General features: G+C 34.5%; 2 protein-coding genes across 10 annotated transcripts; one reads left to right on the top strand and one right to left on the bottom strand.

The window, feature by feature from the left end:
• Positions 1-313: 313 nt before the first annotated feature.
• On the top strand, positions 314-2,891 carry LOC116344774 (RNA polymerase II transcriptional coactivator). The gene is made up of 3 exons (XM_031773511.1): positions 314-596; positions 680-820; positions 2,719-2,891. Exons 1-3 carry the CDS (start codon positions 540-542, stop codon positions 2,812-2,814), a joined length of 294 nt encoding a protein of 97 aa, XP_031629371.1. The 5' UTR covers positions 314-539; the 3' UTR covers positions 2,815-2,891.
• A 2,499-nt stretch (positions 2,892-5,390) lies between these two features.
• On the bottom strand, positions 5,391-16,982 carry LOC116344738 (cyclic AMP response element-binding protein B). Of its 9 annotated transcripts, none has more exons than XM_031773443.1 (7): positions 16,069-16,982; positions 11,568-12,029; positions 10,874-11,011; positions 10,571-10,739; positions 10,326-10,460; positions 6,669-6,766; positions 5,391-6,212 (listed from the first exon to the last, which is right to left on the bottom strand). In XM_031773443.1, exons 2-7 carry the CDS (start codon positions 11,817-11,819, stop codon positions 6,117-6,119), a joined length of 888 nt encoding a protein of 295 aa, XP_031629303.1. In that variant the 5' UTR covers positions 11,820-12,029; positions 16,069-16,982; the 3' UTR covers positions 5,391-6,116. The 9 variants fall into 9 exon arrangements, with proteins under 9 accessions (XP_031629303.1, XP_031629299.1, XP_031629301.1 ...); XM_031773439.1 differs by having other exon boundaries at positions 5,392-6,212; positions 10,559-10,739; positions 16,080-16,696; XM_031773441.1 differs by having other exon boundaries at positions 5,392-6,212; positions 10,559-10,739; positions 16,076-16,696.
• Positions 16,983-17,471: the final 489 nt, after the last annotated feature.

A 17,471-nucleotide genomic window follows, 5' to 3' on the forward strand; every position in this document is an offset into this window, starting at 1 on the left:
AAAGAAACAAAAAAACGTTTTTTTTTTTTTTAATTTTGACATTTTAAATAAAATAGGACCAGTAATTTGAACAGGTTCTCAAATTAAAATGCTCTTTCCTAACTGCAAAAAAAGATCTTAATCAAACGAAAACAAAAGTAACTTTCGCTCAAAATCACTTTTGAATTAAAACGTCGCTCGCGGTCATCGCATGCGGCGAATTGAATCTAATATCGCGCGAACAAAAATATCACAAACGTCGAATTGACAGTTCTCATTCGGTATGACAAGTTAACAAACACAAAAAGTAAATTGCGCGGAATAAGCGTGAAGCCGGTTCACACACAACTGTTTCGATTGAGCTCGAGACAACATCGTAAGTAATTTTCACAGTATTGATTTTGATCGAAATACTAAAACAATTGCTTTTCAACGATCTCACGAATTGGTGTAAAAGTCATTATTATTTGATTAGTTGTTGATTTTCTTGTGTTTTCGACGAAATACTTGAAAAAATAAATAAAAAAATCTATTTGTTGCGAAAGTCAGTTGAAGAGAAAATGCCAAAAAAGAAGGCTGCCGAATCATCATCAGATTCGGACAGTGGTCCAGACGATGTAAGTATTCATTATAAATACCATGTTTGTTATCATAATTTGGTTCGAAATAAGTATTGAATTTATCGTCGCCATTTGTATAGCGTACACCGGTGAAGAAGGCAAAGAAAACAGATGAAGGCTTTTCATTGGAGTTTGGCAAAAATCGACGAGTAACTGTGAGCGAGTTCAAGGGAAAAGTGTACGTAAACATTCGCGAATACTACAACAAAGATGGTGCAATGGTAATTACTTATTAATTATTATTGATTGTTTTACGATTATTTTTCGATTAGTTTCGATTATCGTCATTCACATTCATACATTAATTGTAATATATGTATTACGTATGAGATTGTCAAATGACGATGATGGAAATTGAATCTATGTGAAATAAAAAGAGTGTGTGTGTGTGTGTGTGTGGATGAGTGAGTGAGTGATAGATGATTGGGAAACCATTAGAAGGTAAGACAAAACATACAAAAGAAACAAAAGTCGCGACAGCAAACAAATTGCTGACAAAAAATTGAGATTTGGTAGTAGCAATGGAGAGAACAACACACAAAATCAATGTTGTACACACAGTAGCATTGCATCGGAACATCGTCACAACGACAACATGGCGACGCAAACGGATAAACGAAAACTGTATCAACAGCAACAAGAAATCACATTCGGGTAAGTTCGTTTGAATATTCTACTCTGTTGTCATAATTGTCAAAATTTAGCATAGTAGCTAACGCATTCGCTGTTCGATATCGGCCACTGTCAACGACAAACCGATTTGAATGTGTTGGTGTGAGAGTGTATTTGACTGTGACATTTCAAACCAACAAGCCGGCAACAATTCACATCGTGACGAACCATTGCCAGTGTAAGAACTAAAATTGCTGCGCTTAAATTTTCAGTTTGCATTGAAAGTGAAATATTCTCTCGAATTGGATTTTTGTCGGTTTTTCCAGAAATAGTGTTCGGTAAGTATTATTTTAAAATATAATATAAAACAGAATTTTCGAATTTTTTTTTTTAAATTGACTGCATGGTAGAATGAGATTGAGATAGAGAGAATACAATACAAAATCATGTCCAATCATGAATTTCATCATTGTGCATGTGCACAGTGGATTACGGGTGCCGTTAGCCAATAGTGCGACGCAGTTTCTTATGATTTTTCAAAGTCTACTTACACAGTAAGAAAATATCAGCCGACGCTATACGCAAAACCGACTGGTACGTGCGCTCATACGTTTTTACATCTTTTACATCTAGTGACCATACGATTTTTCGACTGATTCGTTACTCTTTGTGCGTATCTTCGCACAGTCGAAAAATCGTATGGTAATAGATGTAAAAGATGTAAAAACGTATGAGCGCACGTACCAGTCGGTTTTGCGTACAGCGTCGGCTGATATTTTCTTTCTGTGTAGACTACGATATGCAATTGAATTTTTTTTAAAGATTTTTTTTTCATATTTTTTTTTGTTTTCAACATTCATTCATTGGCAGGAACAACAAATCGGACACATCAAATGTCGAAGAAGAATATGGACACATTTTTAGTTCTTACACTGGGAATCGTTCACAAACCGACCAAAAACGATGTCAAAACCCGGAAAATATGACTACAAAGGATCGGTAAGTTTTTTTTTGCATTGCATTTTCTTCATTGTGAAATGAATTTTAATTTTATCGCATCGAATTTGTATCGATCAGTTTCTAGTTTGCCCCAACTACGAACCGGTCCGCAATCGTATTCTTCCCGGCAAAAGAAATTAAGCCGCGGTCGTTCCATTAGTAAGTTACCGTTGGAATTTAGTTAATGAATCTGTAATATTTGCTTATTATTTATTAATATTCATTGTTTGGTTTCATTCTCTGATCTAAGAAGTGACCAGCGGACCCAACCCTATCGTATTAAGACGGTAAGGAGTACTATTCTATAGTGAATATTTTGTTTTATTTTTTTCTCTTTCACAGAAATCGACGATTATAACTACCAGATCTCAATCTAAAGCAATTGCTGGACATTAATGTTGTTGTGGCTATTGATTTGCAATTTTTTCATTATATGTTTCCGATTATTTTCCGATTACTTATCGATTATTTTAAATTTTATTCTTTTCTTTTGTGATTCTCCCCTTAGGTACCCGGCAAAAAAGGTATCTCGCTGACACCAGAACAATGGAAAACAATTTTGGAACGTCAAACAGAAATCAACGATGCTATCAAAGAACTGTAATCATCGCATGTCATTGTCGAAATAAATAATAAATATTGAAACGCCCGCAATGCGATCAAAATTCTTCTGAAAACAAACATTGCGTTTCTTTTTGTGTTTATTTCAGGTTGGAATGAGTTAGTATTTTACTAGTAAAGTGTGCCTCAAATAACGGGTTCATTACAAACTCGGAATAGATTCCTGTTAATATGCAGTAAATTCTTGTGTAAATTACAGCTCCATTTATACTACAACGTAAATATCATCACTACAACATTGACAAGAAATAAATTTCGCAATACGTTTTATAGTGTTGAAAAATTATATTTTGACCTCGAACACACCAAAAAAAAAGAAACCTGTAAGACTGAAAGAAAGATGCATTCTATCAAGTTCTCAAATTTTTATTTTTCTCTTTTGTGTAAATACATTGAATTCGTTCCATTGTTACCAATTAACCTAGTTTTTTTTTGCATTTTCACCATCAAATTTATTGAGCCAAAGTGACATTTCTCTTATGTGAATTAAGATCATTTTTTGACTCAATAAGACAACAATAATTTGTGTGTGTATGTGGCGGGAAACAGAAAAAAGAAATACAAACACAACAGTATATTGATCGATTGGAATCAACAATATTCGTATCGCCACCAAATTGTGCACAATTCATGAATTTTATATTTTTTTACTCTTCCCCATTAAAGCAAATAAAGACCTTCTAACTATATAATTTAATAAACAATTTGGTTAAAACTTTCAATATTTTTTTCTTTACTCGACTAAAAGTTAAAATTCTTCAATCCTTTTGGACTGTTTCCCATTTGTTTGTGAAAATATGGAGGCTATGTTTTGATATTCACTCGGATTTTTCTGACTTTTTTGTTTCAATTGCATTCATTGTAGGTTGTGAAAAATCATTCATTCACACTGTTTTCATTTGGTACCAATTTTGTCGCAAGCACTAGGTCGATCGATCTCTCACTCCGAGAAGTTTTCATACATCATTGAATAATGATATAATAAGATGACATGTGATTATACACTGTAGAGATCAGAGATCGGGGCAATCGGATCTTATGCAAATTGGATAAATGATGGCTCTTTCAATTACAGATTGCTTTTGAGATTTTGATAAATCAAAACTTGAATAAATTGAGTCAATATCAAAATTTATCAATCCAATTCGACTAAGAAAAGCGGTATTGTGAAATATTTAAATGTTGGCTGATATAACCAGCATTAGTGCTAATCCCATTTACGGATAGTTTTGTGTATATTGCTTTAAGCTAAGATCTTTGATATAGATAGAAGCTGAATTTAATTCAGAAAACCAAAAAAGTTTTAACTTGTCAAATAAAAATTCCCCGCCCCAAAAACAAAACTCTACATTTTATGAGATCTAAAATAAGTACATGAAAAACAATTATTCTGTCCAGCAAATAGCAACACATACATGTATAGAGATGACATCCAAGGTTATTCTCACTTTTGTTTAAAAGAAAAAAGAGTTAAGCGGATATTTTGACCGAAACAGAAAATATGATTCTTCATTTTGTTTGTGATTGAAAATTTTCTGAACTGAAACATTTTAATCTAGTATGAGTTGATATTTTATTAGAATATATAAACCAGACCGAATTGGCTTTCATTCACTAATATCAACATATTTGCGGTCGATAGACACTATTATTTTAATCTAGTGTGTTTTGTTAATGCACAAAGTCCTGTTTACCTCTATTTACAAAAAGAGTTTTTCGTTTACATTTTCTTCATCATCTTCACACATATAATAATAATAAAATCCTCAATAATCGTTTTTTTCTCATCATTCAAAACTTACAGTTTATTTTGTACAAATATATAAGAGTTTTTTTTACTTTTTATCTCTTGCAATATTTTATGTTGCTCTCTATTATGTGGTAATTTGAAATGTTTTTAACTATGACCAAGTTCTTATTTACATTTTGTTTTAATTCATCATTAAAATAGTATGTGTGTGTGTGTTCGGTATTCGATGCGGCAGGATGTTTGTTACTGAAAGAGTTTTGTCAGTTGAGTGTCTTTGTGGACCGATGTGACAAGCATCAGCAGAAAGAACAATGCAAAGATATGACTTTCATAATAGTATGAGAAAATGGGTAACATAAAAATGGTATAAATATGGTCAAAGTGGCAAAGGGATTTAAAATCCACAACCACTTGTGTGTAAGACTCAATAAAATTGATTGTTTTGTCACAATTTGTTTTGGACACAATTTCGTTAAGGAAGCTTTTAAACATAAAATATGATCTTGTTCTATTTCTTTCATATCGCTTTCTCTTCTCTGTTCGTAAAATTTGTTTTAAAATTGTGTGTGACTTAGTTCTTTATTTCCATAAAAACATGTAATTTAACATATTGGTGACAGGGGCCAATGAAATTCAATGGGTATTTGCAGTTTTCTTTTCCATTTGATTTCCCAAAATATCTGATCAATATAATATATATATTCATTAAAATACATTGTTTTTGTTTGTGTTTTGCCCCACATTCATTCTTTTTTAAATACATATTTTATATATCTATAGCTTCAATGCGTAATAAAAAATATTCCATAGTTTTTTCAAAGATTTTTTTTTCTTTCAAGTGTATGTTTTTCTTTTAAATATATCTCTTTATACATAAATTTATAATTGTGTTTTTCTTCTTCTTATAATTACCAAAGAAACATATGATTTTTCTCTCAAATATACTATTAATAATATTTATAAAATAACTAAAAAAGAAGAAAAGGATAGTTAAAACAAAAATAAAAAGTAAGAAATGCAAGTCGGTCGATAGCAGAACTTTTGCTCTAGCAAAACATTTCAATTGTAGAATTAAAATTGGAACTGTGTTTTCTTAAAAAGGGGTGGATGGAAAACGTATAGTAAATGTACAATTGTCTTTTTCTCTTTGTTTCTTTTTTCTAAATAGATTTTACAAAAGTTATCTAAACTGACAAGAAAAAAGAAAAGAAAAACAAAGAGATAGAGAGAGAACAACACATGGCCCGTCAGTCACAGACTTTAAGGGTTTTTATGTGTTTCCTAATAAATGTGTGATGGCATGCACTTGACTTTTTTTAACTAGTACTCTATGTTCTCAGTTTTATACACTTGAAGATGTCGATTGGTTTACAGGTAACAAAATAAAAAGAAACTACATAAAAAAATATGCACACTGCCTGAACTCATCGCGCCTATCTCAATTTTTTCTTCTTCGTTTTTTTCTCGATTTTTGCTTTTTTTGCTAGCAGTACTTTTCGGGTATGGATGCATTAATGCGGATGCTATTCGGTATCTCAATCGCTTTTCTGCTGACAATAGAGCTCTTTTAGTGACTTTAGCTCTTCGATTAACGCTTTATTTTGATTCTCTAATACGGCAACACGATTTTCCTGGAATGTGTTAATTCAAATGTATTTTATTTTTAATATCGATTTATTAGAAAATAAACGTAACAAAGTTCAAATGTATTTTATTTTTAATATCGATTTATTGGAAATTGAATGTAGCAACGCTATCGAAACGATGAATTAAGTAAGCGTATAAATCAGATAATTCTTCAGCCGACAGCTTCGCAAATATTCCAGAAAATGGTCTTGAATATCGTATTCTGGTCGTTGACATCGTCATAGATGTAAAAGAAATTGAATCAATCCTGAATTACTTTCCCACCACACACAGTTTTACAGTCAAACGTTCCACATCATTTTCTGGAATATATACGAAGCTGTCGGCTGAAGAATTATCTAATTTATACGGTTACTCGATTCGTCGTTTCGAGAGCGTTGCTACATTTAATTTCCAATAAATCGATATTAAAAATAAAATACATTTGAATTAACACATACGAGGCACTTAATGTACTCCTTCTTTTTGCGGCGACACTCACGAGCTGCTTCTCGATTCTTTTGCAATCGAATCTCACGTTTTCGTGATTGGTCTTCAGCTATAAATTGTGAAAAACAAATAAATAACCAATGGTTATATTCGAAATGTGAATATAGTTTATATCCCAGAAAACAAATTTATAATGTTTTTAGTACATTCTAACGTTGAAAAATGTAACGTTTTAGCCCATTCTGGTGGTCATTTTCGTGTCAAATGGAACGGACATTATATGCATAGTTTCCACGAATTCCAATGGAATGGATCCACTTGTTTCTTTCACTTCCAATAATATTTCATTTGACAACATAATGTGAACACAACCCAATACATTAAGTTTTAAATTGAAAATCCAAATATTACGCTCGAATAAAAAAATAAACAATTTGTTAGGACAGAGATTTGCATAATTTAATTTAAAACTCTGCAGAAGAACTATTTTTTTATACGTCATTTATTGCATTTAATTTTCTTTATTTGTGGAATTATTATTTTGAATTTTCGAAATGCAACTGACATCTTTCCAACATTTTTCGATTGGCGCAGTGTATATGTGTCAAACCAAGTCCAACGATATTCATTTATATGTATTAAAAATGTGTTCGCATTGTGTGACAGTATTGTTAGTATAAACAACTTCCATCAGTTTGAAACTACAATCGCACCAACCGATTTTGTTTACAATAAAACTTTGTTTTGTTTTTAAGAGGATTTCTTGAGAATTAGATGTGAGTGTTTGTAGCGTGGTTTGGGCGATCAATTGATTTTATTGTCATTTCAATTTCAACGATTTTTATGTGTTCGGAACGCTGTTCGCTGAGGAATGGATATATTCACAGTTGGTTTTGTGTTCATTTTTGTTTTAATTTCGAAATAACAGAGTGTTGATAAAATTTACTGTGAATATTCCAACAACATTTCGATCGGGAAAATATTTGATGTCACATTGGAAATAAATTTCATCATTTGATTTAGAACACAGAGTCACTTTGTTGAGGTAAGACGTGATATTTATGATGCATTCTTCATTACTCTTTCATTTGATTTGTGATAGAAGTGTTTTTATCTTATTGTGTTTGTGATCTATGCTATATTTGGTGCATTTTTCTCTAAATTTGTGTGTATTTTTTTACTTTCGTTTATTTGTATCAGTTCTTCGAGAATGAAAAGAAAAAGAGATAACAACGATTCGCCGGTATACGATGACGAAAGAGAAGAAGAAAATAATTTCGTTGCAATAAAATGTGGATTGCAAACAATACTTTGACCCGAGCATGCAGCAGTTGTGACGCAAATATTGTTTGAGCGCAGTCTTCAAATGATGGAAGTTGCCTCATGGCCTCACTTTTGATTTTATTCAAGGTGAATGAAGCACTCGATAATGAAGATCGTCACTTCTTTTTGCGATGGGATCGTCGACAGTTCTTCTTCGATTGCTTCAATGCGGTATTGGCTGAAAATGTTTACAATAATAATAGCCGAAATCCCATACCGCCAGAGTTTCGGTTCATGGTCGAAAACTTCAGTGATGAACAGTTCGAATGGCCAAGCAAGGAAAAGTTGGAGAATGGTTTTCGTTATTTTGTCAAACAGCACATCGCAAATACGAAAACTGGTTCTCACCACTTGGTGTGAAGATCGACTTGAGTCATTCTTTCGAATGCGATGCTGTTATCGCAATCACAACATCTATGGACCGAGATTTGATGGCATCGACATCAGAAATGCCAAAATGTTAGCATATCGATCCAACGACCGGACAAATGGTAATGTGGAAAGAATAGAAAAGGCCAACATTTTATTGGATGATCTGGTCGCAATTGGCAAGCAAGCTAAAAGTGGTACCTAGATTCCTGAATACAGATACCAACCGGCTAAATAAATACCCCGAAAAATACTACAGAGATCATGATCGAGATGGACCATGGAATTTGTTGTTCGACGTCGATAAAATCAACCAATTGAGCAAACGATCCAAACAATTCCATCATCAAATCGTGACCAATAGTGTTTCCGTATCGGTACTGTACACAAAATCAGAGCGGGCTTGCAATGAAAATGTGCACACACATGCGGACAATCTTGTAGGCAAGAAATACGTTATTGGCATCGATCCGAATGAAAAAACATGGTTGGCTATAACGCGTCGCAACATCCGGAAAACACCTGATGAACCGGCCGTTGAGGTGAGATATTTTGAAATCTAACTTGAAATGTGTTCGAATCGAAACTAATTGTTTTTATGATTTTGAATTTTTAAGGAAAACATCACAATACCAAACACGCGATTCTACTAGGAAACTCGGCAGAAACGAAGAGAAAAAGAGGCGAAAAACTTGGCTGGATGGTTTGATATCGAAGGAAAGAATCATCTGAAGACATACCCATTCGGTCCACCATCACCGCGTAATTAAACATGGCAATGGTACATTGAGTATCGCATCAAAATGCTACGAAAAGGAATGTGAGCATATGCTACGCGCAAATATTCACGACTGGATTTTGATCATTACATGAAGTCGAACCAAGTAAATGATAACATCGCCGTGACAGTGACCAACAACGAGCCGTCAATAATTATATTTGGTGCATCGGAGATGCCACCCAAACGGCCATTTGGTTTGAAGAGACGGAAAAGATGTCCAGGATCTCGGAAATTTTTGGTGAGCGTCAAGAAACTTTGCCATTCAGTGGTGAAAATGGAAGATGAATGGGGATCATCACAAACATGCGCGAATTGCCAAGAACGCTTTCCAGCGAACACAAAACCGCATCGATTCAAAGTGTGCTACGGTTGCAAAGCGAAACCGATTGCTGGACTACCGGACTCAGTCGCTAGTCTGCCAGATATAATTGTGGCAAAGGTTAGCAAACGTGCTTTGCAAAAGGGACGGAAGGAAACTAAGCGTCGAATTCGCAATGGCAATTATCAGGATGTAGAGGAAATACTTCGGAATGGGCGTTTAATGTCAAAGGTTAAAGTTACCTACAAAAATTGGCCATTAAATGTTCAGGGTGATGTTGCTGCTGCAAAATGTATTATGCTCAAAGGTATGAATCAATTGAAAATAGAGTCTATTCATTTGTTTAATGTTTTTGCTTCTAATTACACAGGACTTTGTCGGATGTTTGGCGTACTAGTGCCTTATTCGTTGAGAAGACCACCAAACAATGTCACCTGACAAGAAGCAGCATTGAATCCATAAATTATCAAATAAAACAAATATTATAACGATTAGTAAGCTTAGCTAGGCTTGACACCATTTGTGTTACACAAATCTTGTGGCCTTGTTGTGCGTTCATAAGAACAGTACAACGGTAGTACGGAGGGAAGGAGCCCGTGGGTGAGTAAAGTTTTTAATTAAAAAAAAAATGATATTTCGTATACAATTCAATTGATACTAATGATTGTCGTTCCTCTTTTCCATGTATTCACACCTGAATGTTACGCTATGGCAAACATAAAAATAACTGAAACTACACACAAATCCGGGTTCAAATTTGACCGTGAATTTGTGCCTGGTAATGGGTGAATTTGCATTACAAATTGTTGATTGGGATAGAGTCATTTCAAGTTTCTAAATAAAACTCATGCATCGAACAAAAAAATGTTTACGCACCAGGTACGAAAAATTGTCCATCCGGATTTTGTGCCGCATATTGCACGATTGTTCCGCCGCTGCCACTTGTTTGTATCGCATGTAAACCGTCGGCACCTTGTACACTTGCGATTTGGAGCGCTGATGTTGGAAGTACTGCAACAGAATTCGAATACAAATTACTCACAAATATTCTATTCGTCACATGGTGGTAACTAAAGAAGAATCAAACTAAAATCGAAAGAATTGTTTACATTTATAATTACCAGCAATATCGGGGCCAGTAATGTCTTTAAGAATTCTATGGTAGGATGGTCGTCGTGTCAATAAATCCCTCCGTCGTTTCAGTGAATCATCGTCGCTCACACTGTCATTATCACTGTTCGTATCTGCGGCATGCACTTGATGCGATAGAGAATTTGGTTCCGGTTTGATCTGCAAATATCAAAACAAACATACTCATAATAAACTTTTATCAATATTTTCAAAGGAGATGCACTATGCCGACATAAACTACATTATAAATTGGCATGAGGTCAATATCATATTGTAATTTTGAAAATACGAACCTGAACTTGAATGCCGGGTGCCGTGTGTATAACTGAGTTTCCTTTATTCACATACAAAACACTTTTCCCCAGTAGCGGCTGTAGATTGGCTGCTGTTTGTATGACCGATGATTGATTGGCCTGTATTACAGATTGAGCCTAAAATTAATTGATCGCGAGGGTAGATTATGGCGATGAGCAGACAGACAGAACAGGCGAAAAACAGAAGAGCAGAGAGAAAGGGAAAGAGAGAGAAAAGATGATACCAGGGCAATGAGAAACATAGAATTATGTGTTGTTGTTTTTTTTGTTGCGAAATTGAACATGCGGCTACAGTTAAATATACACAACAAAAATCGGACTTGAATTTCCATTTACAATGCATGCTGTGACTATGCAATTAACGATCATTGCTTGGACGATTGGTTTTAGCACCTTGAAAATGTTCAATTCAATTTTCTATTTTAAATTCGTTCAATCAACATGCGCGCGTCAGATATATATATTGTGTAATACATTTTCTTCTCTTTTTTTAATTTCCACTGGTTAGTCATCGTGTGTTAGATATGTACAAGCCATTTAATATATGTCCGGGTCATTTGGATACACTCGGTGGCATGTTCGATTATTCGATAATCTCTCGGTGTCAATTTGTAAATGAAATACAAAAAAAATGTGATGCGAGCGATTGATATGATAAAACACTTCAACTTACCTGTACGCTTTGGGTTGGAATAAATTGGACAATGTTTGCTGACGTTGCCAATACAGCGCCTGACGGTGAAGCGTCCTGTTGCCGTTGTTGATGTTGGTGTTGGTGTTGCTGGTGATGCAACGATGAGGATAACTGTGATTGTTGTGCTTGATGTGTTGAATTGTCGTCGGTGTTATTGTGTGCCGCTGCTGATTCACCGCCCAATTGGTCGAGACTCGAATTACCATTCTCTTCGACCATGTTGCTTTCCATAGCAACTCAGTTGCCAACTCACACACACGCACTCTCTTTCTTATCTTTACACCAATCTGATTAGTGTCTTACACAACACTTCTTTTCACCTTTTTTATTACAAATGTTGTATATTTTCACCGTTTTTTAAGTATTTATATTCGACCTAATGTTTTTCTCTCATAGACACGTTTTTCTAAAAGATTTACTCCGTATTCATTGATTCGACTTCTGAAATTGAGAAGAAAAAACCAGTCAAATTAATTCTAATAAGAATATCATGCCAAATGGAATTTTTTGACCCGATGACATGTCGAAATACTGCAAGAGAAGAAGTTCGATATCAGTCGCTAATAATAAAGTTTTAATTATTTACATGAATTTCGAAACTCTGTATTAATTACACGATGAACACGAAACATAATTTAACGCTTGTATTTATCACACATTTTACATTTTCGCCGATAATTTAAATTTCAATGAAGTAAATAAAACCAATTTGGCATGACAAGAAACGTGAATGCGGTTAATGTGTATGTCAGTTTAAATGAATGCATGGCATAAAATGTCAACAGTTTGTTCTTTTGTTTTTGAATTATTACTGCGTCGGACGATGCGTATAAAAAGGTACGACAATTCAATAGTATTATTGTAGGTTTAGATAAAAATGCGATTACAGCGTACAACAAAATCGCATCAAATCGTCTTTTAAGCATAATTTTAGCAAATGAAATAATCTGTATTTAAAATGCGCAACCGTTAATAATAATTACATTCGGATTATGGATTATAATCAGTTGTCAACACATTTCATGACATTCTTCGTTTCATAGACATAGAAATCTAGTCGAAATTCAATATCGAGGATTTTTGTGTGTAAACACAGCGTTGATGGAAAGAAGCGAATAATAAAAAAACACTATCGAAAAATTTCTGCGGATGTACGGCAACTTTGTTGATTATATTCTTCTATTTATTCGCATCGTAATATGGATAATAAGCGCAAGTGGGGCAATGAAACACGGCCAAATTGAAATCGGTGTGCACGCGTATTTGTGTGTGTATGCAATACGATTTCACGAATTGTGAGATACATCGAACGAACGAGCGCACACAGAGAATTTGTATACTGATGACGCCATAGTTTAAAAATACGAACGAAATACGAAAAAAAGAAGAAGAAGAAGAACAACAACAGAATCATCATCACAAAAATAATATACAATTCGAATGGGAGAACAACTGCAGAAGAAGTAAACAGAACAGTGAACGGAGAAGGACAAAATTAAAAATATTGTGAGTGAGTGAGCGCCCGCAACGCACAATGCGAATTTACTGCGCGCATCTTTCAAATGAAAATTCAGTTGATGACTATTCAATGCCTTTGTCATTCTCATAGAGCAATAAATCGCTCAAGTCTCATTTGGTAACACTGTGTGTCACTCAAAATCTGACAGAAAGGAGACCAGTCGGTTTTACATAATTCGGGAGCGCTGATTCCAATGGCATCATTCGTTTTCCCCCATCACGTCAGGATTTTGCACAATTTTCCTCGGAAGTTTCCCGGAAAACCCAAATTGGCTGTTTATACTCTAGTAACATTTTGAATTCATGCAATATCCCAGAGGGGTGACCTATCAGGCGTTGTAGTACGGTTTTAGAAAAAATTGAGTCATTTGAAAAAAATTGATTTGGTTATTCCCCTCTGAAGTCCACATTTTGAAGTAAAATTGGTATCCATTCAAACGCTCTGAAAATGAGTATTTGGGGGTTTTTGGCATGAAAAGACCAAATATGACGCTTTTTATGCTATAAAATTAGTTTGGAATACAGTTACCATACAAAAATAATCCAAAATTGTGGAAAATCCTGACGTGATGGGGGAAAACGAATGATGCCATTGAAATCAGCGCCCCCGAATTATGTAAAACCGACTGGTCTCGTTTCTGTCAGAAATTTGAAGTTGAAAAATGACGCACAGTGTAATAGCTAAGTAGTCAAATAATGGTGAACACTTGTCTTCCGAGTAAAACCCACTCTAAAAATGTAACAAACGTTTGTGTTTCGGTACTTTTCCGTCATCGTATGAATATTTTATTCATCTGGAAATTGAACAAAGTTAATATCATTCTCCCGCTTAAAATGATGCCAGGAAAAAAGCATGGAAATTAACATTTGTTTGCGCATTCATTTCAGGCATATTGGAATGGTTTGATAAGGCATGGATAAACACAAAACCACTTACACTCACAATACGTTAATAATAAAAATTACTACCATTTCAAAGGACAACCACATGTTTTGGGTTATTTCGCTTTAAAAAACAATATATCCCCATGAGACTAACTACGTTCACATGTCGTTTGGGTTCTCATCATTTACTTAATTTCCTTTTGATCTCTCCAACTAACTACTTCCATTTTTCTTCTTGAAGGAAAAAAAAACGTTGATACCAGTGGTATCATACCACCGCTCGATACTAATAATAATGAGGAAATGCAACGTGAGCAGGAAAGAGTAGGAAAGTGAGGGGCAGAAGGAAACGTACGAATTTTATTGATATGGATTTTTTTTGTTTCGGGGAATGTTCGTATTTCTGGTGAAGACATATGTAATCAATTTTCAAACGGGTCCAAACAACTCATACACCATATTGTCAACTCATACACCATATTGTGTGTATCTGTTTTCAGTGGCATTCGAAATCTATTATGTAAAGTGGGTTCATTGTTGTTGTGAATTGCACATTGCCAATATGATGATGTTATTCACTCACACAATTTCAACTACCCGTGCACATAGCAAAATAAATCATGAGTTCAGTTGCTCCCAAGAACCATTCGAAGCATGAAACAACAACAGCAACAACAACAAAAAATTGAGAATAAAAATATATAGGTTTGAAATGTTGGAATGTTGAATTGCTACACCAACATGTTTTTGCATGAATTTCGTAGCGCCCGCAAAACAGGGCCAACAATATTGGTTCGCGCCTTTATTTCTGCACAACAATCAGAAAACACACACACGCGCTCTCAATTCATCAAGAATAAAACAGAGAAAATTGGTAGCACAATTTCACATTTTCAAAGCGATATCATCGAAATAAGAAAAATGTATTTCTTATTCGAGCACATACACACTCATTTTTAACACTTTTGTATATTTTTCTGTTGGTTTCATTTTGGAATCAATGACACACAATTTTTGACATGTCATCTCCGTCACCCGCAACAAAAGAAAAAAAACGAAATTTTTTGTGTATATACAGAGTTGAAGAAATTTTTTGAATTTAACGAAATGTGACACATTCGATGTGTACTCACTGTGTGTATTTCACGAATACAATGATAAAATTGACTTTTCCTTCATATCATGCCTCGGTCATGAATATGCACAAACACACAAACACTCACAAAATATGTACGATTTTTTCCTGCTGCTTATGACATCGATATCTCTCTTTTGATGAAAGAAACAACAAAAATAAAGATACACTTTTACGATAGAATACTAATCCAACCCCGAACGAAAAATCTTTTTATTTCGTATCACAGTACGAAATAATGTCGTCGTTTTGTGTGTCGACAACGATATGTGATAATAGGAAAAATCGCAACGCACAAAAAAGAAACAAATACACACACATGTGTACACACATACACATTGATGAGAGCGGAATAAATAGTGCGAGAGCAAGAAAGAGAACGCGCGCGAGCACCATGAACTTTATGAATGACGATTATAACGATATTACTCTCTCACTGTCGTGTTACCGATATAAATCCCAAAAATTCGTTCACAAAAATCAATTCGACAAATTGTCGACGAATTCAATGTGTACATCATTGCCAACGTCAAAAATACGTGAAATTTTTTTATTCTTCTATTGTCATCGTTGTCGTCTTGTTTTGGAATCCAGGCGATTGTCAATCACCACAAACACACGATGATAAACACTCTCCAACAAGAGGATTAATACGATTATTTATAGAAAGCAAAAAAAAACAACACAACAAAACTGATGAACACACGAAAATGAATTATTATTAATACCTAATTGAGATCAAATCATAATATTCTTTCTGTTGATTTTTTTTGTGTGTCTAAAAATCCTATCTATAATGGCGAATCAAAAATGGCAATAACGCACAAAAAAATCACGATGACAAAATGCAAAGTGAGTCGAGGAATAAAAATAATAAAAAAAAACTATACACAGAACAGCAGCACGAAAATCATAATATGAGAGATGGATTTGAATACTTACCACTTACTTACGTATATATCACGTATTCGTCACACACGATTCGGTGCTGTTGCTGTCGCAGTCGCTGCTGTGATCGCTCTCACTCGCAACTCATATAGTCTACTGTACTAAACGACGTAAAAGCCACGTCAAAAGCATTGCCAGTGATTGCGAGTCGAACGATTGTCTATTTAAATAGCATGTGCTCCGTTTCGCTTACGCGCATAGAAACTGTTTGACCGTGCGAAAGTGACGGAAAGCCATGCTCTCTCTCTGTGTGTGTGCGTATATTATACACGAAACGAATGTGTATTTGTTATGGTATTTTGGGACCAACAAGATATCGTGCTACCTTTTTGCCATTATGTATGAACGAGAGAGAGCTATACTGACAATCACACGCAGGCAACAATATTACACACACTTCCATATTATTCGTACTTGATCGAATACGAAACTGTGCAACATTATATTGAATGTGACTTTGTTCATCACAGCAAATTCGGTCATCACAGCAAATTCTTGTTTGAATATATGTTTTTTTCTTCATTTTTCGGAAAACTCATACATGAGCAACTCTATCGTTCAAACCAATACATGCATTCGGAATCAAACAGAGTTCACTTACAGTTTCATCGTAATAAATACGGTTTTGTTCGCGTCATGCATTTGAACGACGAACCATTATTTCGAGGGAATCGTATTTGTGCACCGAACAGACATACATACCCATACCCGTACACACACAGACACATACACACACATACACACACACACACACACAAAATCCATCAAACGACGTAATTTCTCGTTTCAAATTTGAATTCTGATGGTCAATGTGATTACACATACGAGTCGTGATGTGCAATGTGTATTTGTATTTTCATGGCAAATAAATTACATCGTACCGAAAATGAGGCTTTCTTTCGTTTCGACATTTCATTTTATTCCATTGCACACAATGTGTGTACGACAAACATGAAAACATATACGATTTTGATTCAGAGCCAGAGCGCGCACAATATCAAAGGCTAACCAAGAGAGAACCGGGCCAATTCGGATCATTGAGACACTTTTGAATGCAAATATCAATATCGTTGTCCACAAAATGTGTTTGAATAATTGATTTCGAACGCCCTTTCGATTGGAATACCACTTTCATTAAAAATAGCGTAAAATTCAAGCCAACAATACGTGACAATCTATGACTTCGAAACATTGGAACGTATGGAATGAACAAAGTAGAGAAATGGAGTGAAAATAATAATAATAATAAACCATCAACTTTAACAACAATTTACTCATTCATTTTATGACCACAATCACTTTTGGGTTACTGGGACTATGTGGACATTGTTGTAGAATGAAGACGAACAAAAAAGGGAAAAAAGTAACAAAGAAAACCAACCACGAATAAACAACAC

Source organism: Contarinia nasturtii, unplaced genomic scaffold (assembly GCF_009176525.2).
Source record: "Contarinia nasturtii isolate CC-2019 unplaced genomic scaffold, AAFC_CNas_1.1 Cnas_scaffold_1182, whole genome shotgun sequence".
Classification (NCBI taxonomy): domain Eukaryota; kingdom Metazoa; phylum Arthropoda; class Insecta; order Diptera; family Cecidomyiidae; genus Contarinia; species Contarinia nasturtii.